The sequence below is a fragment of the Enoplosus armatus genome, chromosome 6 (assembly GCF_043641665.1).
Source record: "Enoplosus armatus isolate fEnoArm2 chromosome 6, fEnoArm2.hap1, whole genome shotgun sequence".
In the NCBI taxonomy this organism is placed as follows: domain Eukaryota; kingdom Metazoa; phylum Chordata; class Actinopteri; order Centrarchiformes; family Enoplosidae; genus Enoplosus; species Enoplosus armatus.
Window position 1 is genome coordinate 7109782 of NC_092185.1, and position 26715 is coordinate 7136496.

Below are 26715 nucleotides of genomic sequence, written 5' to 3' on the forward strand. Positions count from 1 at the left end.
ACATTGCTGGAGTCACATAATGAGTGCAATGAAAATAACAAAGTCACCTTTTGTCAAGGGTGTATAGACTGTATCTGTATCTTACAGATCAGTCATTAGTACCAGTCAGTCAAAACATCAGAGGCTGTATTGCTGCCCAAATATACAATATATGGAACAGTGTATCTTGGGCCACGATAGTATAGTCATCTCATGAGGACTGTTAAGGATTTTCCAGTACGAACTCTTGTTTCGAGGATAGAAAAGGTTGTTGTGAATCATGAAGAATACAGTCTTTTCTCTCTAATGCTTGAATAACGAGGAGCCAGTGGATGGAGCGTCTGAACTCACAAGGACCCTCCTGCCTGTGTCTGAAGTGCCTTTGGACGTTTCCGCTCGGACACACAATAAACTTGTGCTGCTTATGGAGACCGCCTGCCACCTGGCACCTCCGCAGACTGAAAGGAGGGCTAAAAATGTATCATTGGATTAACTTGACGCAACGTGGCATACTGTGCACATCATGAATGAAGCGGAGGCTTGTTCACAGATATAACCGGAGGTGTACGTGTTGGTGTCCCCACTCACTACCTAACCAAACAACCAGAGCAGTCCATTTTGTTTTTTTGGGGTTTTTTTGTTCCCCCTCTTGTTCAATCATTGCACTGTTGTAGCTGTGATTTCCCCAGAAAGCTAACATTGCTCTCACTTCAGTTTATTTGGTGGTGACTGCACCTTGCTCAGAGGTCACATGTTTTGCTTCTGTCTCCGTTTGAAATAAAACAGTAGATTTTGTAAACTAGGGAACATTACGTTTTGATTTCATGCCCTGCTTTGTGTCTAGTCGCATGCCACTTTTGTATCATTTATTGTTGGTTTTTGAAATGTGTTGTATCATTAGACTTGGGAAGATAAGACAGATGTGGTGTTTGCGCGTGCACTGACACAGCCAACTGTCACTACAGGAGGAAGGACCATAACCTTTGGGCTTATATTGGGCTGTTGGGACCTTGTTACTGCCTCCATTGTACCACTTCCTGCCACTTCATAAGTTCATTCTTGTTTGACTCTTGGGCTCCAGAGGAAGCACTTACTGTATTTGTCTATTGCATTATTGCTGCTACTATCAACATGTCTGGGCTGTCTTCCCAGGTTTTCATGTTGTTAATAAATATTAGTTTACTAAACCCTCAACAAGAACTTTGGGCATGTTTTCAAATATCTACATCTGGATCGAACAGACGGTAAGAACACTTCGTGAACAGCCACGCTGAATTCAAAGCATTTTATCAGACTCTTCCCACTTTTCATTATGCAGTTTTCTGTCGTCAGCAAGGCAGATTGAGAAGCTGCTGCCCGCTTTTTGAGTAATTACATTTGCCTTCTACTAAACCCACTTACAACCCAGATTAGCTTTGAGTAATTTGTCAAATGTGATAAGGCAGTGGTTGGTGCAATTAAGAAAGCATGGCATAAGCTGGGATTTGTTGTGTATATAAAGTCGGGGGGGAATGCAGAGCTGTTGCTGATCCTTTTACAGAATGGGCCAAGCTGCTACCCTGCCTTGTAGGAGAGGGGAGTCTTATGTTACTGAGCTGTACGAATGGTTCAGGTAAGAGTTTCATGTGGCTTTTGAAATTTCTACAGAAAAGGTGTCATTCAAATTCTAGTGCCCAGTAGCACACACAGTCTGTGTTAGCATGTAAAGCCTGTACAGTGTGTGTGTTCAGGTAGAAGAAGCCTGTTATTTTCCAGACAAAGCAGCTCTTTACTCTCTACTCATTTATTTTGCTGTCAGCAGTAGTATAAACTTGAGGAAAAGTGTCTCTAGCCGTACTTTATTTCCATGACTACACACTGCTGATTAGCCTCACATTGCCATGTTGTAGTAAAGTGGTTCAAAATCTTTTGGCCTAATTATTTTAGCTCTCACGTCCCAGAGTGTAAACAAGCTTTCAAACACGTGTAATCTCCACAGGTTGGGGATGGGTTGACCTTAATTCTTAGTTTAAAGGACACGTTTCTGCTGCTACAAATCATTCAGACTTCCTATATGTTTTCTCGTGTGTTACAACTGAAATTGTTCTTTTCTCTTCAGTGAAAAGAAAATCTGTTCTTTGTCGTTTTCTGATAGAAAGTTTATCAATGAATGTCCAAGTGGGCTGATCACTCTTCATGAGTTTCAAAGGCATTTCTGCAATGGAACAGTGGGCAGTGAGTCCACTGAGTATGCAGAGCAGATATTCCGCACATTGGACAATAATGGGGTAAGCAGCACTCTGAATGACTTTATGCTGTATGTCCGATGATAATGCATACATAATAATGCATCGTAAAGTGAAAACAATTAACAAAAGTGAATAACAGCCAAACAAAGGTGTTAGTGAAGGTGCTTTTCTTCAGGACGGGGTGGTGGATTTCAGGGAGTACGTCATGGCCATCAGCATGCTTATCGAAGGTTCAGCTGTGGAGAAGCTGCGGTGGTCCTTTAAGCTCTATGACAAAGACAGAGATGGAGCCATAACAAGGGAGGAAATGCTGGAGATCATGCAGGTGAGTGTGTGTGTGTGTGTGTGTGCGTGTGTGTGTGTGTGTGTGTGTGTGTGTGCTTTGCTGTGTCATACACAAACTCTGTCCAAATCAAAAGTCAAGACCAGCTTACTTGTGAGATGAGGCCACAGATGTTGCATCTTTCAGTCCGACTGGTGTGCGTTTCCTTTTGTTCACAGGCTGTTTATCAGATGAGTGTAGCAGCTGCTTTAACCAAACCCAACCCACTTACAGCTGAAGAGTGTACCAACAGGATATTTGTGAGATTAGACAAAGACAACAACGGTGAGGAAATGATTTTCTCTTTCTGCTTGAAATCATGGTGTAGTGTTATTTCCAGGACAGAGCCAAAGATAATTCATAAAGATGTCACACTCACACTCATAGACATTTCCCCTCAATGAGGAGACTATGGTCCTATGTAGAACCAGCGGACGAATGTAACAAATGCATTTACTCAAGTACTGTATTTAAGTACAATTTTACATACTTGTACTTTAATTGAGTATTTCCATTCTATGCTACTTTATACTTTTTACTCCTCTACATTTATTTGACACTTTTACATACAAAGCATCTAAAATTGGCTCCACATTGAGGAACTACAACATTAAAATGCTCTTACATGTATTTGTTAGTGATAAAAACAGAATAATATAATATTCTATCATAATAACACTTTTAAAGGAGCATTTTTTACTTATGATTCTTCTAGTACATTTTGCTGATAATTCTTCTGTACTTTTCTGTACTAAGTAAAGGATCTGAGTACCTCTTCCACCACTGTGTGGAACCATAATGAAAAAATGGAAACTCTGAACAAAGAACCTAAATTGGCTTTGAAAAAGTCAAAAGTCATCTCAAAACCTTTATTTCAATTCTGTGATGCAAGCCTTAAGAAACACATTTATTTTACTAGTTGGGACAAGACTAAGATCAGAGTTTAAGAGATGAAGCAAGCACATACCTGAAGCTGAGGTAATGCATGTGTAATGTGCACAAATAATGCTGAACCTAAAAGAAATTAAGTTAAAAACATTTTTATTACATTTGAGAAAATACAATATAGATACAAGTAATATTCTTCCTACATTTATTATATATATTAATTGACAGTAGTTAACTAACACAAAACTCTTGCTCACTAATATCAACACTTGCAGGTATAGATTAAGGAGGGAACAGAACCAAATGATATTGATAGAGTCTGTCCTCCGCTCTTTGTCTGTAATCTATCTGCCCCTGTTATGTCTGTAGCCATCATCAGTCTGGAGGAGTTCATAGAGGGAGCGCTGGATGATGATTGGATCAGGGAGATGCTGGAATGTGACCCCAGCACTGTGAAGGTGGAGAGGCCCCCGAGGAGGGACACCGCTTTGGGGACCCATGGTTGACCTGAAGTGGGGTATTTTATTCTCTGGGAGCAGAGAAACTAACCAGTCGATGTTTGGACTGAAATTTCCAGGAATCACTGCAGCAACACAGCTTCCATTCATTGAGACAAATTATATCACAGGCTGTTGAGTAACTTCAAGGTAGACACTGGAGAGCACTAGAACATTTAGATATGGTTTTAATAAGTTGCCACAATATGAAAAGCATTCATTTCTGCCTTGTTGTTTTATTTTGTATTATTTTCCCTCTGCAGTTTGCCTCATTGCTTAGCTTAGTTGTTTTGTTTTGTGTTTGCTTTGCTGCGTCTTTTGGTGTAGTTTTGATCATTTGTGTTTTTCTGTGTCTGGTTATCATGAGACAATGAGATTTTACTTGCTCTGCTGGTATTATTAAATATCCATTCTGCCCTTGTGGCCAGATTAACTTTTAACATTTTAAGTATATATGTATGTAACTACAATCTTGAGTTACTTGTACTTTAATTTAGTATTTCCATTTTATGCCACTTAATGCTTTTACTCCACATCATTTTAGATGGAAATATTGTAGTTTTTACTCCAGTGCATTTATCGGACAACTAACCAGATAAAAAAATGTGATGCAGTGTTCTTAAAATAAACTGCCAAATAGCATTACAACATTTGGATAATACTCAGATGTTAATGCATTAGTAACAATAATCCAATAATATAATATGTAACATCTGCAAAGGGCCATTCTGCACTGTACTTTCACTTTTAAATATTTAAGTACATCTTACTGTTAATGCTTCTGTACTTGTATTTAAATAAAACTTTTCAACTTTTACTTGTATTGATTTTGTATTGTAGTATTCTTACTTTGTAAGGATAAAGGATTATTCTTCCACCACTGACACTTACAGACCACTTGATGTCGCCTGTGATGCTGTGCTAACACACAGGCAACTCCCAGACTTTGAGGAATACGCTGCTTTCGAGTTTCAGCAAAAAAAAAACGGATGGCTTTTGAGCGTCATTGATCTCAACACGTTTAAGGCCGTCAAACGTTGCGCCTGGAAGCGACTGTTTATTGTGGTTGTTCCCGGTCAGCTTTCACACAGATACACAGACGAATAAAGACTCGTCGCTTTTCAAGTAACCTCAGCTTCCTGTCCATTGCTGACGTTGACAGCGAACGGTTTTATCCAGCAATGAATTCTGATATCCCATCTTTCCCATGCTACAGTGAATGCGCCAGGACTCCCATCATATAAAAAGTTCCTGCTCCCAAGCCAATCCAGGCGGCAGCAGGGCGGGATTTTCCAGCCATGACGTCCCAAGTTTTCCAGCAATCTTGTCACTTCGACATCATGGCGTAGCAATGTGGACGGACGGGGGTGAAGTTAGTACTGGTGGGCACGGAGAAGCACAGAATCCAAGCGCTGTGGAGTATTTGTAAATAATCGAGGAAACAAACCAACGGAAATCCCGAAATCTCTTCTAGCAGAGTTTCGGTAACGTTAAGTGAGTCTCTTTTATTGTTTTGGCTGTGATTTATTATTTCCATTAACGAGTTTAGTTAGCAGTTGCTAACGTTTAGTCGAAACAAACGGCTGTTGTGGCTCGCGCAGATGAGTGTGCACGTTTTGTCACCGTTGTAACGTTAACGTTCACTTTGAAGTTTCTTCCGCGGTGAAAACAGCTGCCAAAGGGTCCTGGGACATTAGGGGGTACCCTCAGGGGGTTTCGGGCATCCCCGAAAGTTAGTCAAATTTCCCTTTTCTTTCACTTGTTGCACATTAGCACGGCAACAAATCGTTGAAAGCAAATGTGTATAATATGTTCGCTTAATGAAACTAAACATCTACATTACAGCGGACGTAACGTTAATGTTTTAACGCCACACCAAAATGGTGATCCTCACAGGACAAGACTATCTAATCTGTGTGAAGGTTCTTGACGTGAGAAAAGTCAGTCTAACGTTAGTTTATGACTTTGCCACAGCTCCGGACTCTGTCTGCCAGACGTTGTGGTAGGTTACTCCCAGTGCCCGAGGCCACGTCTTTTTGCATAGACTGCGCTTCATCTGGTTTGATGTTGCCTGGAGGAGGTGCGGACTGGTGATTTACTTGGGTGCCGAGTATGATGGTGATACGCAAGATGAATTTGCCCAGACTGTAAACTAAGCGAGGGTGCCCAGAGTTTACTGTCTTGAGTTTTTTTTTTTTTTTTTTTAAAAGCTATGAAATTTGATCAGCTGTTGTATTGACCTCGAGTCGACCTCTTAAGACTGTTTGGTCTTTCTTCTCAAATGTTTTCGAAAACGACAGAACTGTCTGAAATACCAGATGCTTTCAAGGTAATGACTGCTTCAGTACTCACTATAAACCCATTGGTTTAATACTTTTGAGCTTCCTCCTGCCTCTCCAGTGGGGGAGACTTTATGAAGTTTAGTTGTGGCAAACTTAAGTGTGATATTTGAGGTGTCTCTTTGGGATTTTTAAATGTGGGGGTTTCCCTCAAAATGTTAATTATTGTTCAGATTTTAGGGAAACCCCCAGGGCTCTTCATTTCACCTTCTTCCAGTCTTTAGTGCAGCAAAAATGCAAGGAATTTATTTAGGAAGAATGATAATTAATGTTTTAGTTTGCCTGTAAAACTTCAACAAGTGCCAAAATTAGTTGTTTTACTGATACGAAGTGATGCTGGGTAGTCTTGTACTCAGCAAAACAACACTTGTGTGTAAACCTTCAGCTGTTTTGATTTTCATAAAATAACCCTCTGCACCACGTGTGTACTATTCGGTGTTACAATGCTTCTTGCTTGATTGTCAAATATGAATAACTTCCAAGTCAAGTTAAGGTACATGCAGTGCAGTCATGAGTAATATGAAAAGAATGCGTACTGCTGTCCAACATAAATGGATTGCTGCTGTGATCTTTTGCATACATATGGGCAGTAAAAATTCTTGAAGATTTTATCACATGGTAGCTCTTTTATTTCAAAATATCAATTTCCATCTTTTGTTCGGTGTGTTTACACATCACCCATTGCACGGATGCCTTGTGGGTTTCGTATTTTTAGTTCCAGCCATTCTAAAGATAAAGAAAAGGCCCCTCCAGCCTTGCACCCACATCTCGTTTCATATAGGCCCCCGTTGTTTGGTGGTATAAAATTAGTGATGATGTATTCTGCCTGCTCACTCAGGTTGGAAATAGCTGCAGGTTATTCCAGAGCAGCGCCCTGCAGGCGGCTGGTGAATGCCCTGACTGTGTCTACACCCAGCGAATCAGCGGACACACCGCCTGCTTACTGCACCGCTTGATTTCATGCACCCTTAAACTTGGAGACAACAACATTAGCTCTGTCACGAGATCAAATCACAGTAGACCATTTGCTCATAATATACAGTAACTATTTTAAGCATCTTGTGTATGGCACACAGCAAAAGGTTAGTGCCCAAATACACCTAGATGATGACTAAAGAAAAGCTTACGTTTTCAGCGCTGAATAGAGCATTCATGGTTTGAAGTGAAACAGGATGAGGTATGCAAGCCAGAATGATTCTCATGGAAACATTGTGTGAAGGTGAAGCCTTAGTCAAGGCCTGCATGACTCAAAACATGGAAAGTGTCATTATGTGGTGAGACTTGGATCTATCCCCTCATGCCCACAGAAATCGACACAGGTCTCTTTTTCTTTTTCTTTTTCACCTGTATAAAAAAAGAACAAGTAAAGCAAACTGCTACATGATTTATGCCTGGATTGTAAATTCCTCTCTCTCTCCGGGCCTTTTTACCACCAGTGCAACTCGTTTCAACACAAGCTATTAAAGCCAGTTTGCATGGCTGCTGTAAACACTTTCTCCGCTCAGAGACAAGTGGCCCTGAGGCTTCTATTTTGTTTTCTGTTTGCTGTGTGTCCAAGAGCACAGTTTACTGCGCATTTGGGATTGAAGAATTGCAAGATCTCTCCTTTTTTTTTTTTTTTTTTTTTTTTTTTTTTTTTTTTTAAATCCCAGGAGTACTTCAGCTCTTTGTATAGTGTCCAGTGAGGATGGGTTATGATGGTTTTCCACGCCTGAAGGGACCAGAGCGAGCTGAAAGCCATTATAGTGGTCCACTCTCCCCCTTGTATTCATTATTCTCTGCATGTCTCCATGAATTATATGGCTGTTTTCACCAAAGGGCAAGATTGCCTTTTGAATGTGTTTTTTTTTTTTTTTGGTTTCGTTTTGAGGCTCTTTGTGTCTGAAAAGAGTATGCAGGCAGGTGTTGTGTGCAAATGCCATGTGTACTGTAGCGTTGCATTGCGTTTTCTTTTCTGTCTTTGTCTTTTCATGCCTCTCAGTCAAAATACCCCGCTACCATGAACAATAGCCCTCTCTGTGTGTCTTATGGTTGGTATAAGTAGTGCTTATAGACGGGAAGACAGTGAGACTTTGTTTTCGAGAGTGATGCATGCTTGTTGGGATTTTTGAGATGTCCCCTTTTGATAGCAATCTTGCACAGATGGAATACATGAGGGCCAAAAAAAAAAGCCCTGAAACACTCCGATCCATAGGCTTTGTTTAGTAAAGACAACATAAGCAAAGTCACCCTGTCTGCTTGCTAGACAAGCCTCTTGTGTTTACATATGACTAACATACCATGGAGGCATCCCAGGACTTGAGGACACCTCTCTGTAATTAGGCATTCTTTTTGCTGAGATCTTTCTGGACTCTTGTGTCCACTGAATCCAGGATGATGCCATGGAAGTGCTCAGACAGGGTCTTCAGACTTGTTTAGCATTGACTGACACATGGACAGCGGGTCTCTTAGCAGCATGTCTGGTCTTGGCCGGATGTGTCTGAAGTGTGTTTGCTGAAAGCCATGTGTTAACCTTACCCATATTTGCCTTTCTGCTGTGAGAGAAAAGCTGACTCAGGTTTTTGAGGGGGATGCCCTGCAGGCCTTCATTCCAGTTTGAGTCATCATGATCCAAAACTCTGTCTGTGTTATCTGCTGTTAAAGACTGGATTCCTGCTGTGCATTTGTTGTTGGGTTGTAGTGAGTTGGTTACGCTCCTTCTCGTTCTTTTTTCTAATGGATCCAAAGCGTGGATACATTTTATGAGACGTCACAGTAATGAAGGTCTTCCCTGAATCTGCTGTGGATTGTACTTGAAATAAGTAAGGTCAGTCTGGAAAAATGTAAAAACAAAAGTCTTTTCTAACTACATTTTTGCATAAGAGCTTGCATCAACGTGTTCACAAATATGTAGTACTGATTTTCTTGTTTTCCGTCTGTATTTCTGTCTGATGAGATGCCACTCGTGGTACTGCTGATACTAGGTTTCACACCCTTGTTATTTTTTCAGTGGGCATGATATTTTGAATTCTTCAAGTAATATGCGTACATCTTTTCATAAACTGTAAATAATCTTTTCTGCTCTTTTTTAAATGTCATGGTGTACGTCTGCTTGTCCCATTTGTACAAGAAGTAGGACAAGCGGTTACTGTCGGCAGCCTGAGAGGAGCATTTTTACCCACATTCAGAATTTTACTGTTGGAAGCCACTCAGCAGTTTTACTACGGAGCTGACTGAGGCATGCTGGTTCCTCTCATCTCTTCTCAGCCTACTGTGTGTTGTGATGATTCATATGTTTTAGTGCATGCTTATTTTACACATAATGGAAAGTGCGACCACAGGAATCCTGAAATAACAGTGTTAGGTCCGTGGGTGGTTTCCATAAAGTTTTAAAATGGTGCCACGGCCCAGTGTCGGGCACTCCCAGGATGTGAGGCAGCCGATTAAAGGAAGAGGTGTGTGTGTGCGCGTGTTCAGATGAGTGTCTGTGCATGCATGTTTAAGCATGCATGAATATACAGCAGGGCCTTTTGATTAAACGTCCAATGATAAAGGGTCTGTTGTGCTGCTTGGGCAAATGTCCAAGACTGGGACACTAAAATGTATCTTCACTCTACTCCAAACAGAGTGTCCAGTGTGCTTTTGGAAGGACATTCATTGTGCCCATATTTTAGGTAAATGGCCTGATTGATATTCTGAAATGCATTATTCATCAGTCTTACTCTGACAAAATTAACACAACATCTCTTCAGCATAGAGCTCAAGAAGGTGGAACAACTAAGCAGAGCACATATCCTTTTCTTTCAGTTGTTTTTGTTTCAGTCTCATTTTTTGCCACAGACCCCCGGTTATCATGTAACCGATGCTTTTCTAACATGTCGCTCAGCGTATCCGCTTCTATTTAGTCAAACCCATCTCACGAACATACTATTTCACCAGGCACTGTCCTTTTTTAGGCATGGAGGTTTGTTGAGGATGTCCTGCAGTTTCAGCCTAATTCCTGGGTGGGAACCTTTTTAGTAATCACATGCTTTACGGCACATTTTTTGCCTTGAACGCAGAACACCACTGTAACTGGTTTGCTGGATTTGTCCTCTTCCTACACTGTTGATATTCACATCTCAAGCAGACAGCAGCTGCCACAATCATTTGTTATTCCATAAACTAAACTGTGTGTCACGCTGCTGGGTTAGTAGTCACCATAACCATGGATGGATTGATTTTAAACTCCTCTCTGTTCTATGTCAGATTCTTTGTTTTCTTTTTACGTGTTACTGCTTGGTACACAGTGCAAGTGCAGATATTTTTATGAAGCTTCTAAATGTTATTTAAATGCACTGCTTCTCATGATTTCTAATTATTGTACATTTCAATGTATTATCTGTGTACTGATGCTTTTTGCTAAGAGCCAAAATATACATGTGCAGTTTTCAAAATTACGAAAATACAGTCAGGAAGCAAGCTTTAAATGGTGGCTTTTAACATGGTTTCATCACTCCTTCCAGATTTATCAGTGACTAAAGATGATGTCTGATGCCAGCGACATGTTGGCAGCTGCCCTGGAGCAGATGGACGGCATTATAGCAGGTAAAGTTCTCCTACATCATTAAGCATCAACATAATACTTTATCATGACTATACAGTTGTGTCAAAACATAAAGCAACAGAGTCTGTGATATATAACTCTTCCAGGTTGAGTCAACATTGATAAGAGTTTATCTCGTGTCTTGTTATGGTTTGTTGCAGAGCTGACATTTCAGACAAAGTCACATGATGCCTGGAGCTCCATGTTTGTCTGCGAGGGTTTAGCATTTAGTCTGTGCTCATTTAGGCCGGGTGGCTTGTAGCCATGTTCACTAGTGTTGCAGTCTTGATACATTTTTATAAATACCAACTTGTATCGTGTATCGGTGGCCCATTTGACATAATTTTCCCATATTGAAGTGTTGCAAAGGACTTGAAACACCAAACCAGAAACATTAATGGTCATCTCCAAATAACGTGAATTACGGAAATTACTCACTTTAATTCAGCCTATGACTGCTGCCATTTAGTAACTAGAATATTATTAGTAATACATAAAAACTGGTTAAAGTCTTGTCCCTTGTATACCACAGTGAATTGTTACTATGTGTGCTCTAATCGCTGTGAGAACTTGAGCCAAAAACTGTTCCCTTGTCCTCTCCTCTGTACTATTAAGAACAGTTTAGAGAGTAAAGCCTGTCAAAGTAGTTACTTGGTGAAGTATGAGATGGTACATCTGTGTCTTTCTTTGATTTCTTGCTCTTTTTTAATGTTTCCCCTCTTTCCTCTGTTGTGCTTCTGTACCTCAGGCTCCAAGACTCTGGACTACTCCAATGGGCTGTTTGACTGCCAGTCGCCCACTTCTCCTTTCATGGGCAGCCTGCGGGCGCTTCACCTGTTGGAAGACCTGAGGAGCGTCCTGGAGTTGATGGACACAGAGGAAAGGGAGAGTCTACGCTGCCAGATCCCTGACTCCACAGCTGACAGTCTGGTCGAGTGGCTCCATGGTCACCTGGTAAGCCTTACATGCAGGAAAGAAACATGCTGCATGAGACTCTGTAAAATAACACAATTTTAGAGACATTGAACAGATGAGGTAATGCAATTGGCACAGGTATGGAGCTTTCATCATGAGGTGAGAGCAAGAATTTGTTTTTCAATGTTAATCTTTTAGTGTAAGATCTGTAACTGAAGATCATGAAATACAGTCACGTTGACCTTTTTTCTCTCTTCATCAGAATAGTGTAGCCTGAGGTCACATGAAACGTCACATAACTGGTTTATCTAGACACACAAGACATAAAATATACGACTCATATTGTTTTTTTTACTGCATGAAGGTGACGTTTTATGTGCTAATGACATTTGGGTTCTTTTAAAGGCCGCGGGTCACCCTGAATATATTAGTGAAGGAAGGAACATTTCCAATGTCTGAATCATTTTAAGTTGTGTAACCATGGAAGAGGTTTTTTTCTGTGATGACAGGACAGCATGTGCTGCAAACAAGCTTTTGCACATCTGGTTTGCTTTTGATTGTGCTCAATCTGTGTGCTGCATTAAAACCCAATGAATGCAGACAAGCGTGGGCAAACAGTCCTGTGTGCAAGTAGACGACTGACTTGTTTGCGAAGCAAAAACATGACTGTCCTCCTCTGCCGAGTTCCCTGGGAATCCAAGATGAAATGCTGGTGTTGTCAATGTCACAGCCAGTGTTTTGCAAGGAACATGCTGACTTCTTGGGAACCAGAGTGGTGTTTGGGAGAGTGATGGGCTGTAGGCCAGATAAATGCCAGAGCTTTTGTGTAATGCTGTAACTCACTCTGTGTACAGCAGTCTGAATGTGAGCCTTCTTCTCAGCCATGTAAGGTTTTGTTTGTGCAGGGTAAAGCTTAAGCTACCCCATTAAGCAGATCATCTGGTTATGAAAAACACTTTACATTTTAAATCAACTCATAGTGAAATACACCAGTGAATAAAACAGTTGTTGGTATGTTACGATGGTAGAGGGCTCAGTGATCGATGACTGTCAGCCAGCCATCGCGATGGACTCTACACCTATACCACTTATCTGTGTCTGCACTAAAAAGAGCAGTTTGTCTTACGGGTCTTTGTGTAATCCATATTCTCTTCTGTCCCTGCAGTCCAACGGGCATATCTCTCTGGGTGTGGGTGACCACTACCAGGAAAGGCTTTCCCGGCTAGAGAGTGATAAGGAGTCTCTGGTTCTTCAGGTACCCATCCAGCAGTGCTTAGATAATCTTAGCAGTTCCACAACTAATCAAATATCTAATATATAAATATTTCTGTTCGATGGCAATAAAAGCTCTTTAAACAAAGAGGTGATTTCTTGGTTCCATGCAGGTGAGTGTGCTGACAGACCAGGTGGAGGCTCAGGGAGAGAAGATTCGAGACCTGGACTTGTGTTTGGACGAGCACAGGGAGAAACTCAACGCCACTGAAGAGATGCTGCAACAGGTGTGTGTGTGTGTGTTTCATATGTATGTATATGTATATAGCTCAGGACAAACTGTTTGTACACATGATCAAGATCCACCCAGTAGTGAGAGCTATGCATTGTTCACATGAGTTCATGTCCTTCTGTCAGCAAACATCTGCTGTGTTTGGTGAATGCATATTTCCCAGTGTGCTGCGGTGTTGGGTATAGCAGGGGCTCTCTCCTTGTGCTTATTGTCAGCTATTAAGATAATGCTGGCCTTAAGCACAAATCTTTGCATTTTTGCAAATCATCATCATCACCATTGTACCATCATAGGACAAACAATAAGACTACACACATTGCTTACTAGTGAGCTTTGTACATGTTGGTGTCAGTTTCATCTTTTTTATTATTTTAAATATTTACAACCATGCCCATTCTGCCTACGTAGTTTTGTTCTGCTAATACTGACCACATGGCAAACATAGTGTTCTTGGTAATAGTCTCCGTTTATCATTGTAGGAGCTTCACTGCAGAACTGCACTGGAGACCCAGAAGCTTGAACTGATGTCTGAAGTGACCAACCTAAAGCTGAAGCTGAATTCCATGGACAATGAGAGACTTGACTTTGACAGATTCAGGGACAGTGAGGTATGTGAGCTAATTCTCAGGACAGGAATACTCTTTGTTTCTGCCTGTGTCCTTTTTGAAGTGTGTCTCTCACCTCAACACACACACACACACACACCAAACAAACACTCATTCATGTTGTCTGACACCTGTGTGGGAGAGGGACTTCGTATTTTATTGTCAGTCTCAAAGCAGCTGTGTGTTGAGTAAAAAATGTTCTAGCACCTCAAAGAAATGTCAACATTCACTGAACTATCCCTGGGAAATATGTCTGCTGTTTTTTGTTGTGATTATACATGAAAAACCTCACATTGCCGAGAGGATTACCTTTTTGTTTTTGACCTTTATTTGAATTTACTGCCTTCAGGTCAAAGGCTTTACAAATATTAAGGTGTCAATCATTTGTTGACTAAAGATGGGGAGATTTCTGCTGCCAGATGAACCATGCAGAATACTTGGAAAGCTTTCAAACACGTCATGTTATTGTTGCAGCAGCGCGGCCGTCTCTTCCACCCCACTGGAACAAAAAGCTGCTGTCCATGTTCCGCCTCACAGCACATAAATCACTTCTCTTCTACAAGCAGCTTCCTCTCGTTTCATCACTGCTGCTTTGAAGCCTCTACTCTCCAAGGAATTCAGTTCCTTTAAATGTATCTAGAGTTGCTTTATAGAGTATTTGTATACTGTGCCGTACCAGTTATGCTGAGCTCAATCAGATTTAAATGGCCAATGGAATATGAACATTGTAGAATGTGAGAGCTGCCATAATGAATTCATACTGGAAAATCAACAGCCATTTGATAAGAAGAATTTAAGCATTTTAAGAGTTTTGCATTCTGTGACATGCACTTTCTTTTCTTTCAGGATTTGATTCTTGAAATTAATGAACTGCGGTACAGATTGACAGACCTGGAGAGTGAAAAACTACAGTACGAAAAGAAACTTAAATCCACAAAGGTGAGTTGTCGCAGGGACATTTGCACACTTCCAGTGTTTACATGAATGACTAACATGTTATTCTTTCCTGGCTGTATCATCAGCAGCTGTCCCCTCCCCTTTTACTTTTATTTTGTATGGAACCCCTCATGCTGTCAAAATAGTTAAAACTGTTTGGGCCAATTCACCACTTAACCAGTGCACTAGAACACGCCACCTTCTTTCAGGTTAAAATATCCTCCTGCTTCTGTAAACAGCTCCCTGTATGATGTATTCATTTTATTTATGATTTATTCTGGTTCAAAGATTCTGTTTTCAAAGTTCTGGATTGAGTTATGTATGATTGTCATGACATTTGATGAGGAGGATACCTTGTTCATTGGACATGGGGGTTTTGGATGTTCAATGTCTTATCTCAGAGGAACTGCACCTTTTTGCAGTTGCTAACCATAGAGCATAATACTGCTCTTAAACTTTGGACTCTGTTGATCAGCAGTGTCTATTTTTTTTAATTTGCTTTATAATGTAAATATCTTGGTTTGAATCTTGGGTATTTCACCTTCTTGACCTCTTTTTATCTTTCACTTCTTGCATCTCTATTTTCTCTCTCTTCCTTGGTTTGTCTCTCTACTGCTAGTCTCTAATGGCCAAGCTTTCTAGCCTGAAAATCAAAATGGGCCAGATGCAGTATGAGAAACAGAGGAAGGAGCACAAACTCCAGGCTATGAAGGTTGGCTTTTCTCAGGATGACTGTTTTGCTTGCTGTATGATTATGGTTTTTGACCTCTCCCTTTGGCTCCTCTTCTGTTTTTTTATTTTTGAGGGGGAAAAAAATCATTGAATCTGGTTTGCAGCAGGTTTCCATGTTTTGTTTTTGTTTGGGTTTTCTTTTTTTTTTTTTTTTACCATTTTAGGCAAAATTATGTCACTTTTTGCAAACAATGAAATCACTTAATTTACTGAAGTGTGCAGTCCAGTAAAATGCAAAAAAGTGTCAAGTGTAGTCAGAAATACCACTTCCTTAAGTCTGAACCCGTTTTTCAAACCACAGGTATGCTTTAATTTTGGGTTTTTGAGTTGGCAGCGTTCTGTTTTTCTGTGTCTTTCTTTATCCCTCTTTACACTTGTCCCACTGATTTCCTTTTTTTGATCATCTTTATTAAAACCTCTTTACAATTTAATTTGTTTGTCTCCATGCTTGATTCTTATTCTTGTCACTAAAACATGTATTTTTTTGTATAATGGCTTTGTTATTACCCCCCGACATCAGTACTTACCACCCACCTCACACACGTTACCCTCCAGAGCAGGTGTGGCCTGCGTGCCTGTACGCCACGTCGGCATCTGTGAACCTTTGTGTTGTGGTTTGTAGTGTTGAGTTGGGGTGGGGGAGGTAGTGACTGTGTGGAGGAAATATCCTCACTGTTGTCCTCTGTTGGACAGGAGGAGCTAGCCATGCTGAGGAGGCAGCTGGAGGGCAAAGACGGAGAGATGAGGAGACTACAGGATGAGACAGGCTTCAAAGCCATCGCCTCGAGCAGTGCAGATCCCACAGAGAGAGGTGGGAAAGCCAGTCGAATCGCAAGCTTTACTGAAGATGAGCATGCATGGTGTTTTAACTCATATTCAACTTTGTTAAAAGATTGAGTGGTAATATTGATGTAAAATTTGCTAAGTACTAAGCAAGAAGTCAATCTGCAACCGACCAGTTTCTGTTTCATAATTCTTTGTCCTGTTTAGTCTCTCATCCAGACGAAACTCTTAGAAAGAGGCTGAAAGAAAAACGTAAGGGGGGTTTTTATGCTTGTGTTTATTATTGCACTTAATTGCTGCACCCATCTCAATCCCTGTTTGCATGAACGAGCATGAGCCACCTGAACTCTGCTTGTCCATTATAACCCATTGGAGTGCAAATACCTGACCTCAAAGCACCAGTCTGTTAAAATGTTTTAAGGACTTTAAACTGAACAAAACCAAGGTCGTTCAGAAGCTGTGTATCTGTGTTTTGTTTGGTTTTTTTGTTTGGTTTTTTATATCCAACCTGAAACAGCAGCAAGGAATGTCTGGTTTGTGTTTTCAACAGGAATGAGGAATGAATTGTTTGTCATAACCATTCAGGCTGCTCACTCATCCTCCTGCCTCATGTCCTCCAACAATAATCACCTCCCTCAATATCTCTCCTCATACTCCTCTGAACTCTCCCCTGCTCACACCAACAACCAGTGTGTGCCCTGCTAACCTATGATGTTGCTGTCATGTTCAGTGTCCTGTTACGGTATCTTTGTTGTGAGTGCTGTCTTCATGTCTGTCCCTTCCCCCATCAGTGATCTTTCACTTATTTGAACAATTTCATTTTTCATTCAGTGCACAGATTCCCTCAACATGACTTTGCACATACAGTGCATTAGTCTAGATTACTAGAATTGGCCATTATTGTCTCACATTTTGAAACAAGTTTTTAAAAGCATTGACTAGTGTGTGTTAGTTTCTTGTTAGAGATCACATTGAACCTGCGGGGTAACGTTTTGAATAATCCCAGATATTGTTAATGTTGAGGGTTGACTGCTCATAGAGCCTTGTACCAGAGTGTGTGTCCTGAAAAGTGAAAATATTCTACCAAAGTGAAATATGTGAAACACCTGTTCACACAAGGATGTGGTGTATACATTTGAAGGTAAAAAAAAACAAAGGCTGTGGCTGTGATGTTACTGGAATGACGGTCAGTAATGTTGCAGCCTGTAGAGTCTGAATGTATTAAATCCTCCAGTTGCACCCTGTGTGTTCAGGCTTATTATTCATCATCTCGTGAACACTACGGTTCTTTGTCTGTAATTACTTTCTTTCCTCACTAGATGTGGAAGTGCAGAGAATGAAAAAGGCAGTTGAATCGTTGATGGCAGCCAATGAAGAGAAGGTACATTTGACAAGTTGATATTCGCTTTGTGTCACACCAAGTGATTCAGCTCTCCTCCTGAAAAATGTGCCTCACTGTGGTTTTAATTGTCTTTTTCTTCGCAGGATCGTAAGATCGAGGAACTAAAGCAGTCGTTGCTGCGGTATAAGAAAGTTCAAGACATGGTGATGTCAGTGCAAGGGAAGAAAGGTTGGATAACTCTTCTGTCAGAGTAGATGAATAATTTTAATGTGATGTCAGAGATAAAGCAGCACTAAAGTAAGGTAGCCTCGAAAGTAATATAGGTGGTTTAGCCTGGTTTAGTCCAATAACCACATATTGTGTATACTTTACATTAGCCATTTTTCACAGAATATCATAGGTTTTATTATGATGTAGAATGTTCTAGGCAGCCTCTGGCCTTATTCATTACAATATGAAAATCACCTTGCAGAGACTTGAAACTAGAGCTAGAGATAATCCACCACAGGTACCAATTAGTCCGCTTTCAACTCAACATGTGGTTGAGGGCAGGGACTGCTTTGTTAAAGGACGCTCTTACATTTGAAACTTGAGTCAGCTGCCAAACAACAAACCTTTTTTTTCCCTGATTTGCTTGTTTTTCTATGGGTCTATTTGTATCGCCCTTAGCTTGCTGTTTGCTGATACATTTGTATATTAAACTCTGTTCTGTAGCTTTCTACAACACATTTTATTTTACTTTATTTTTAGGCTGTTTTGTAAGATCTGTCTAGAGGCAATGGGTGAAGTCAGTCTTCTTGGATAAGCTTTTTTTCTGTTGCTCAGGGGTTTGTGATGGGTTGATCAGTGCCAAATAAAACAGCTGATTCTTACATTTTACATGTCAAAATTTTCAATCGCATCTTATTTATCGTCTACTACAGAGAAAACCAAAGATAACGAGCACGTCGAGAGTCATGGTGATGGATCCATCGCATTCTTGTTAACCAACTCTGTGTCTATGGAGCATGAAGTTACAGACGTTGAACAACTCAAAAGGATGAGCCCAGATGAGGTTTGTGTAGCATAGTATGATGTGGTGTCACAAATGTTAACATCTAAAAATTTAACAGTTGCACGTGGTGGGACTTCATTGGAAAAGTAATACTAACTGTATACAGCATGAAACAATTTAAACAATATAGCATATGGGATGTATTAAAACATAATGTCACGATTAATTTCAGTGTTTCAAAAATGTAGAATAAGAGAAGATGTTTAAAAGTCTTATTTTTTCTAATGTATTGCAAATGACTTGTGTACTGTAGGTTTTTCCCTCAAGCAACCTCAAATCTCATTAAACTCTAAAATGCTCAGTAAAACAATAATAGCTCACATAAATTTCACACTTGTGAAATGAGTGTTGAAGGGCTCAACATCCAATTAATTGAATAACATCTCCTGTCAGTTCTAAGCATGTTTGCAGATTTAGACTGCTGTGTTCTCACGGCCGCAGGAGAATATCTAAGTTAATGATTTAAGACAGCTCAGAGTTGGATTTTTAAGTATTAAGTTTTTTTTGTTTTCTGTCTTCTTTTCTCATTCTCATCTATGCTTAGTTGGAGATCCTCAATGGACTGAGTGAAGAGCCTTTATCCACACCCAGCCCTTCAGATCCAGAACGAGTATCAGAGTCCGCACCAACAGATTTAGAAAGGTGAAATATGAGAAGACTTTTACATGCACTGATTTATAGGAAGTCAAGTTCAATGTAGAGTTTAACTAATGTACTTTTTTTTTTTTTTTTTAAATAGATACTAGTATTGTTTACTTAAGTTAGCAATTTGCCACTGCTCATTTGCATAAATGTATATGAATAAGTACGTTGCAGGTTTTACTGACTGGTTTTATGTAGCTGACATGTATGATCTGAGGGCTCTTCAGTATAGTCGATGACATTGACTGGCATATTCACATATTCATTTAGTTGGTGCAACATGTACATGTGGTGTTGTGTCACGTGTTCGACGTGTCTCTCATATAGTTTCCTGTCACACTCCATTGCTCTAATGAATACAGTGGTATCTCTTGGTATGGTATCAGTAGAGGGCACAGTGGTGCACGCTTAAGTAACAAGCAATCGGATCACTTAGGGCAGAGGATTGACCACCTATGTAAGACCTCCGTTTTTCAGCTCTCTGTCTAATTGTTTTGTTTCTAAATGATTAATTCTGAGCCGAATAGAATCAGACCTACCCTACCCGACACCTGTTTTGTCCATTTGCTGCAGCCATACAGAGTGTGAGGAAGTGTCTCAGTAGCCTCCTTTAAGTTGCACATGAGAAGAATGTGTGTAATAGAAGTTCATATCCTGTAGCCCCACACTGTTGCTTCTCATAACCCTGTGAGACAAGCTCCCTGTCTCCACTACACTGCCCTGAGTGAAGTGTGAATTGTTATGGTTTGTCATTTCAGCAGCCAATATACCACAAAGACTGGCAGCCAGGACCAGCTGGATAGGAGCAATAATGAAAAGGTAAAAGTTACACAGTTTGAGCGCGGGAAACATGATTGATTTGGGGAAAAGAGTCCAAAAACGTGCATACCATTACTTCCTCTCAGAGAGTTGTTACGAATTGTACTCATTCTTTTTCTCTCTTCTTCTCTTTGCCTCATACTGTCTGTCTCATAAGTTTTTAAAATGCACCACAGCATCTGTCGTGTTTATAGCTTTTAGAATATACATATACATATACATGTTCTGCCATATGAGAGTAAATCGTTTTGTTCTCTCAGAATATAAGTGAAGAGATCAGTAAGATCAGTGAAAAGCCGCCGGTGAGTCTCTCTGCCACCTTGCCTGCCACCACGGAAGACGACCGCTTTGGCTCGAGAAAGGCTCGTTCCTCTTTTGGAAAGGGCTTCTTCAAGATCCGGGGGGGCAAGAAGACGGCCAGTACCCCTAACCTCGGTAAGAGCAACCCACATGATTTAGCAACTTGATAAGTTTACAGTGTGACTTAGTCTGTGTTTGATGCTCTTCTGACATTAAGCCAGCTGTGGAATTGATTGACTGTTCACGAGAGAGTGGGATTTTTCTGGAGGTTTTTCTTCCACCGTGGACCACTGTTTATTTTCTCAAGCCACACCCATGGAATATACTATATGGACCGAGACCATAATTTGCAGCCCACACAAACTGTGGTCCCCGTTTAATTAAGTCTGTTTCTGTGCTGTTGGATGCCCTTTGTTCTGTGTATGTGCTTTTTTTGTGTGTGCTGTACACATGTATGTCTGTGTTTGTTCCAACTCTCCAATCCTGTTGTTATTTCAATCATAATTTCTGCCCTTTGTCTTGTTCTTTTTCTGTTGGACCCTGTCGTGTGTTGTGTGCATTTTGTAACACATGAAGACCGCAGCCGGAGTGCAAGTGCGCCTATGCTAGGTACAGTATAGACCACAGGTCGTTGTAGGGTTGCTGTAGTTTTCTGAAGAAAACAAGGGAAGCTACTGAATATATCCTATCATTGTACACCTATGCCTTCTCTCAACTCATCCAGTCAGCTGACAGCTTTTTATCATATCACGTCAGTGCTTAAACAGCCACACCCTTTCACTACCCAGTGTTGTCCAACATACAGCCATTCTGCTGTGTATGTTGATTTGCCTGTGTGCCTGCATGTATTTGTTTACACTCTTTTCTTTTTTTTCTTTTTTTTCTTTGTTTCCATCAACCTCTTCCCCAAACACAAATCTGTTTTGAGATCCAGATTATCAGATAAAATCATTTATTTGGATCTTGAAGGACACTAAAAATCCACTAAAATTCTACAATAAAACAACTAATGAACTTCCTTTTTATCTAATGAAATAAGACTATTTCATTCCAGTCTTAGTCAGACATCAGCCGTGTCTGATGCATGCGTACTAGAGAGGGTATTGCTTTTAATCCCCACTGCCATGACCTCTCAGTCTGTCTAGGTCTAGGAGAAGTTCTGTGTCTGTCTGAGTGTTTTCTTGGGTCTCTACACTGACCCTGTGCAGCAGCTCTGTCTCCACCGATCTGTGCATGTCTCCCACACCGATGCTGATGATGCTGACGATATTGTGTGTGCACTTGTTTGTACAGCTGAAACAGAGCGACAGGGCACTGACCATCTGGATCTGGCCGGGCTGCCACAGAGGTCGGCTAACAGCGACAGCACCCACACACTCCCTACGACCCCAGAGAGCAAGAAGAAATCCAAAGGAATAAAGAAACTCTTTGGGAAGTGAGTAGAAAATTACATGAGGATCTAGCTCTTGGTTTTAAGAATTGTAAAATAAGTAAATTTTGGAATAATGGACATAAATGTTTCCATGTAATACTAGACTCAGATAGAAATATGACACATGTAAAGTATTTTATCACATATTTTGTATGATTGTGAGGATGTTTTAATATATGGACTTGAATGTTGTGTTTTTTAAGGCTAAAAAGGAGTCAGTCTACCACATTTAACCTGGATGACAACCTACCAGAGGGTGAGTTCAAGAGGGGTGGAGTGCGAGCCACAGCGGGACCCAGACTGGGTTGGTCTCGTGACCTCCAAAGAGTCAACAAGTAAGTCTGTCCATTCAGCCTGAAAAGTGAGACTCAGAATGTGGTTTCCTTGTTTTGACTCTCTGGTATACAATGAATTCAGAGATCATGTGGAGATTTTTGACAAAGCAGGCTTTGTTTGGATAACAAAGACTAAAATAAAAATGCATGTACTACACTCCCAATTTAAACATGTATGTTTCTTTCTTATACTGCTGCAAGGGTGTGCCTGCGTACCTTTTTTGAAAATTCTGACTTTCTTTTTCTTAGTGATGTTGATGCTCCCTTTGCACGCTGGTCAAAGGATCAGGTGTGCGACTGGCTGCAGGATCAGGGTCTCGGCCTTTATGTGAACATGGCTCGTGTATGGATCTCCTATGGTCAGACGCTGCTGCAGGCCTCACAACAGGACCTGGAGAGGGTGAGATGAAGCACAAGAATTTAATAAGTTCAGCAACGCTGGCAGACTGGCAAAGTATTCTTGTTGTTGGACTTATTATGTGGAATGTTGTGTGTATGATACTTATTTGTCTTCTTGTGGATGTTCAGGAGCTGGGCATCAAACACCCGCTGCACAGAAAGAAGCTGCAGCTGGCTCTGCAGGCCCTCGGCTCAGAGGAGGAGGATAGTAAGGGAAAGCTGGACTACAACTGGGTGACGAGTGAGTACCAGCTGCTAGTCCAAGACATGAACCTAGTTATCAGTGCTCTGCTGGTCTTCTTCTTGACCAGTTTTTCTTTAAATTATACTTGACCGTCAACTTGACTTCCTTCTTATGACACTTTGTTCTTTCACTTTCCTCTCAGGATGGCTGGACGACATCGGTCTGCCTCAGTATAAGACCCAGTTTGACGAGGGGAGGGTGGATGGTCGCATGCTGCACTACATGACAGTGGTGAGTGTTGGCGAGACACATGCGCTCCCTCCACAGACCCGGCGGATAAGTAGGTCTGACAACACCAGTGCCGTCTCACATTAGGATTATAGCATGGAGAGTCTGATGAGCTCCACTGGAGATGGCCTGGTTTCACCCTCCATATTTGGGACCATATTTGCTAAAGTCACAGCGTCTGTTTAAACTGTGATGGCTTCTTTGCCAGGGAATGTTGATTTTTACTGCTTAAGTTTTATGTTCTTTTATACTTTATGCTTTGTCAACCGAACTTTGTTTTTTATAGTAAATCACTGATGTCTGAACTTTGTCCCTCAGGATGACCTGCTTTCTCTGAAAGTGGGGAGTGTCCTGCATCACCTCAGTATCAAGAGAGCTATCCAAGTGCTCCGACTCAACAATTACGAGCCCAACTGCTTGCGTCGTAGGCCATCTGACGAGGTGCATTCACGTCAACAGTCACCTCAGAAATGATCTGACAGGGCTTAGCAGCCTGTTCTGCTGTTTGACATACTCATTGTATAATGCACAGCCGTGTATGTAAACATACTCTCAGTTTCTAATTCTCTTTCTGTGCTTTGTGCCCGTAGAACAATATTTCTCCAGCAGAGATTTCCCAGTGGACCAACCATAGGGTGATGGAGTGGCTGCGGTCTGTGGACCTCGCTGAATACGCTCCCAACCTGAGAGGCAGCGGTGTGCATGGAGGCCTGATGGTGAGACAGTCTGGTGTTCAGTGTCCCTGGGAAACTTCTCTCCACCCTTAATACCACCCCTAATATGTCTCCTCTCTCTTCAGGTTCTAGAGCCACGCTTCAACGTGGAGACCATGGCTTTACTGCTGAACATCCCCCCCAACAAGACGCTGCTGCGCCGCCACCTCGCCACACATTTCAACCTGCTCATTGGCTCAGAGGCCCAGCAGCTCAAACAGGAGTGTCTTGAAAACCCAGACTACACTCTGCTTACTGCCACCACTAAGGTCAAGGTAACGCAGACGGTCTATGCTTCTAAAGAGTACTGCTAGTACTGCTAGGGTACAAATATCCAAGAGTGTGTGTGTGTGTTTGTGTGTGTTTGTGTTTGTGTTTGTGTGTGTGTGTGTGTGTGTGTGTGTGTGTGTGTGTGTGTGTGTGTGTGAAATATCTACCTTGGATTTCATATAATGATACTAAGTGTAACATTTTTTACGTGAAAGTACTTTCTTATAAACAGTAAATTCAAGTAAAAAGACATTATCAAACAAAAACAGGCTAAAATGCAACTGTGAAGATTCTTTAAACTCTAAACCATTTTTGATTAGTAGCCCTTAAAAGTTTATTTACATTACACTGCCATTGTGCAGTCACAAAAACTTTGTAGGTACCAAGAACTTGGTAATAAAAGATTAAGGGAACCCTGAGGGACATGTGCATTCCTGTTTGTATATCTAAATGTAGCTATATCAAACTGATATACTGTATTTCTTTGTCATACCAGCCAAGGAAGCTGTCATTTGGTAACTTTGGCAGTCTGAGGAAGAAAAAGCAGGATGAGAGTGAGGAGTACGTGTGTCCGATGGATGTGGAGATGCCAAAGGGACGAAGCTTTCAGAAAGGCTTCGAGCTCCAAATCTACGAAGACGACCTTGACAGACTAGAACAGGTGAGCTTGTTCTTCAAAGGGTCTTTTGGATGATGATATCACTTTAAACATTAACAGTTATCTATCTAGTTGCATGTACAGTATATCTGAAATCTACTTTTGCGTTTGTTAAGTGCGTCATATGGAATAAAAGTAATTTTTTCATTGAGTGTACACTGTCACGAGTGTTGCTTGGAAGGTGACTTTTGTCCTGCTTCTTGTTTCACAGATGGAGGACTCTGAGGGAACTGTGAGACAGATTGGAGCTTTTTCTGAGGGTATTCAAAACCTGACGGTAAGAATCTAAAGGTTGACCAGGACGCAGCACGTTATACTCATTGATGCTACTGTTTCACAAGCTTTTGGTTGTAAAGGTAATGCTTTTTTTCTGCATTGTGCCTTTTACCAGAGCATGCTGAAAGATGATGAATTCTTCAACGAGACTTCAAATTCACCGAACCCCAGTGTAACAGATGAGGAGTCCAATGCATGAGACTTTCGGCACCATGAGACCTGGTCCTGCTGTGAATGAAACTCTGTGCCAACCCTCTCCACTCACACACAGACTTGTCTCAACATTTCTTTTTTTTGCGTTACAGTCAAAGATGAGCCAAAAGTGTTACAGTGTCTTCCTTTATTCAGTTTCAAACGATGGTGTTGTGAAAGCCTACAGTCCAGTAGCCCCCTTTACTCCTGAACTTTGTCTCCACTACTGTCGTCTGATGACGGAGGGAACATTTAGGGCAACGCCACTGCTTGCCTGCCAGCTGGTTTCTGGAGATATTTTGTACTCGGTTGTGTATCTTTGGCATCAAGTGTCAACCAGCAGAAAAAAAGACATCTAAAATATGCCAATATAGATTTTAATATATGTCTTTTTAAATTGCCTTCTGACTGTAGAAATATTGAAAAAAAGAGATGGACTTCCTTCAGAAGAGATACGCTGAAAAGATTTTCCCCTTTTTTAGAAGTTAGCATAAAGTAATAACTCCAAAACAGCTGCTATGTTTTATACAGAACTAAACCTTCCTAATTAAATGGAAATTGTCATATTTTGTATTTTACAGGTTTTCACTCAGCAGTAATATTCTACATGCATTTGCACCAATACATATCATACAGTACAAAGCTTAATGAATATCATTGCATGGTATTGAAATTCAACACATTAAAAGAACTTGTTTATTTTATTTTGACTATAAATAGATTTTAATGGAACCCTGTTGGCTTTTATTATTTTTGGAAGAACGTTGTGGCATATTCAGATATGTGAGATAAGCTGATGCAACCCTCGAGCATACCTGAGAAGATGGACTGTATTGGGGTTTTTTTGTTTGTTTTTTTATACGTTTATCCATTTCTAAGATCAATAAAGTTATTTAAATCAGTTTGAATTTTCCTCAAATAAACAATGAAACACAAACTGAGGACAGAAGAGATGATGGGGATTTGCTGCTTTTACCTCACACGTCCTAAAAACACAGATACAGAGTCTGCATGATGGTGAACTCTACTACAGATATGAAGGCATTATATCAGTCGCACTCCTCCGCAGTTTAACTTTGATCGTGTTGACCGATTGTTTGGAAAAATCTGCACTGAGCGACCTGCAAGACAAGTATATGTAAGAGACGAGGGAGGACAGAGACATGAAGCACCACATGCAAACAACTCAGAGGTAACTACATTGTTATTAAGATTTGAGATTTGAAAGCTACTTTAGACAACTAAAACTTTCAGTAACGGACATCACATTTCCTGCCTGAATTAGAGGTGAGGTGTGAAAGTCACAAAAACTGGACAATGATTGACACTCAGACTTGTGTGCAGTATATACAGTAAAGGACTCGGGGCCAATAGGGGCCTGGCCTTTCTTTTCTTTTTTCTCATCTAAAAAAAGCAAATGCAGACAAGAGGAAATACACTTGATAGTCCCCTCCCACCTCCTCTCTCCTCTCCCCTAAAAGGGCAAGTTATAGTTAAAAAATAATGTAAGAAGTAATCA

The 26715-nt window shown here is 40.8% G+C and overlaps 2 protein-coding genes across 4 annotated transcripts; both read left to right on the forward strand.

Annotated features, from left to right (window-relative positions):
• Window positions 1-1429: 1429 nt before the first annotated feature.
• Window positions 1430-3923, forward strand: LOC139287149 (guanylyl cyclase inhibitory protein). Its single transcript, XM_070908138.1, has 5 exons — window positions 1430-1591; window positions 2114-2246; window positions 2383-2532; window positions 2709-2814; window positions 3787-3923. Exons 1-5 carry the CDS (start codon window positions 1521-1523, stop codon window positions 3921-3923), a joined length of 597 nt encoding a protein of 198 aa, XP_070764239.1. The 5' UTR covers window positions 1430-1520.
• A 1349-nt stretch (window positions 3924-5272) lies between these two features.
• On the forward strand, window positions 5273-26098 carry ppfibp1b (PPFIA binding protein 1b). Of its 3 annotated transcripts, XM_070906726.1 has the most exons (27): window positions 5273-5408; window positions 10738-10819; window positions 11566-11771; window positions 12898-12987; window positions 13118-13231; window positions 13716-13844; window positions 14688-14780; window positions 16203-16320; window positions 16512-16544; window positions 17612-17673; window positions 17778-17862; window positions 18558-18688; window positions 19233-19330; window positions 20089-20149; window positions 20410-20584; window positions 21026-21058; window positions 21743-21884; window positions 22085-22216; window positions 22466-22616; window positions 22745-22856; window positions 23002-23090; window positions 23406-23528; window positions 23678-23803; window positions 23887-24075; window positions 24567-24731; window positions 24940-25005; window positions 25120-26098. In XM_070906726.1, exons 2-27 carry the CDS (start codon window positions 10756-10758, stop codon window positions 25201-25203), a joined length of 2871 nt encoding a protein of 956 aa, XP_070762827.1. In that variant the 5' UTR covers window positions 5273-5408; window positions 10738-10755; the 3' UTR covers window positions 25204-26098. The 3 variants fall into 3 exon arrangements, with proteins under 3 accessions (XP_070762827.1, XP_070762825.1, XP_070762828.1); XM_070906724.1 differs by lacking the exon at window positions 16512-16544; XM_070906727.1 differs by lacking the exons at window positions 16512-16544; window positions 21026-21058.
• The last annotated feature ends 617 nt before the right edge of the window (window positions 26099-26715 follow it).

Bases quoted from the DNA above. Each gene is read 5' to 3' on its own strand.
- LOC139287149 (XM_070908138.1), top strand. From the start codon at position 1,521: ATGGGCCAAGCTGCTACCCTGCCTTGTAGGAGAGGGGAGTCTTATGTT. The intron at 2,247-2,382 runs GTAAGCAGCACT...GCTTTTCTTCAG, and splicing joins GCACATTGGACAATAATGGG to GACGGGGTGGTGGATTTCAG. The intron at 2,815-3,786 runs GTGAGGAAATGA...TTATGTCTGTAG, and splicing joins ATTAGACAAAGACAACAACG to CCATCATCAGTCTGGAGGAG.
- ppfibp1b (XM_070906726.1), top strand. From the start codon at position 10,756: ATGATGTCTGATGCCAGCGACATGTTGGCAGCTGCCCTGGAGCAGATG. The intron at 16,321-16,511 runs GTGGGAAAGCCA...TCTCTCATCCAG, and splicing joins TGCAGATCCCACAGAGAGAG to ACGAAACTCTTAGAAAGAGG. The intron at 22,857-23,001 runs GTGAGTACCAGC...CTTTCCTCTCAG, and splicing joins GGACTACAACTGGGTGACGA to GATGGCTGGACGACATCGGT.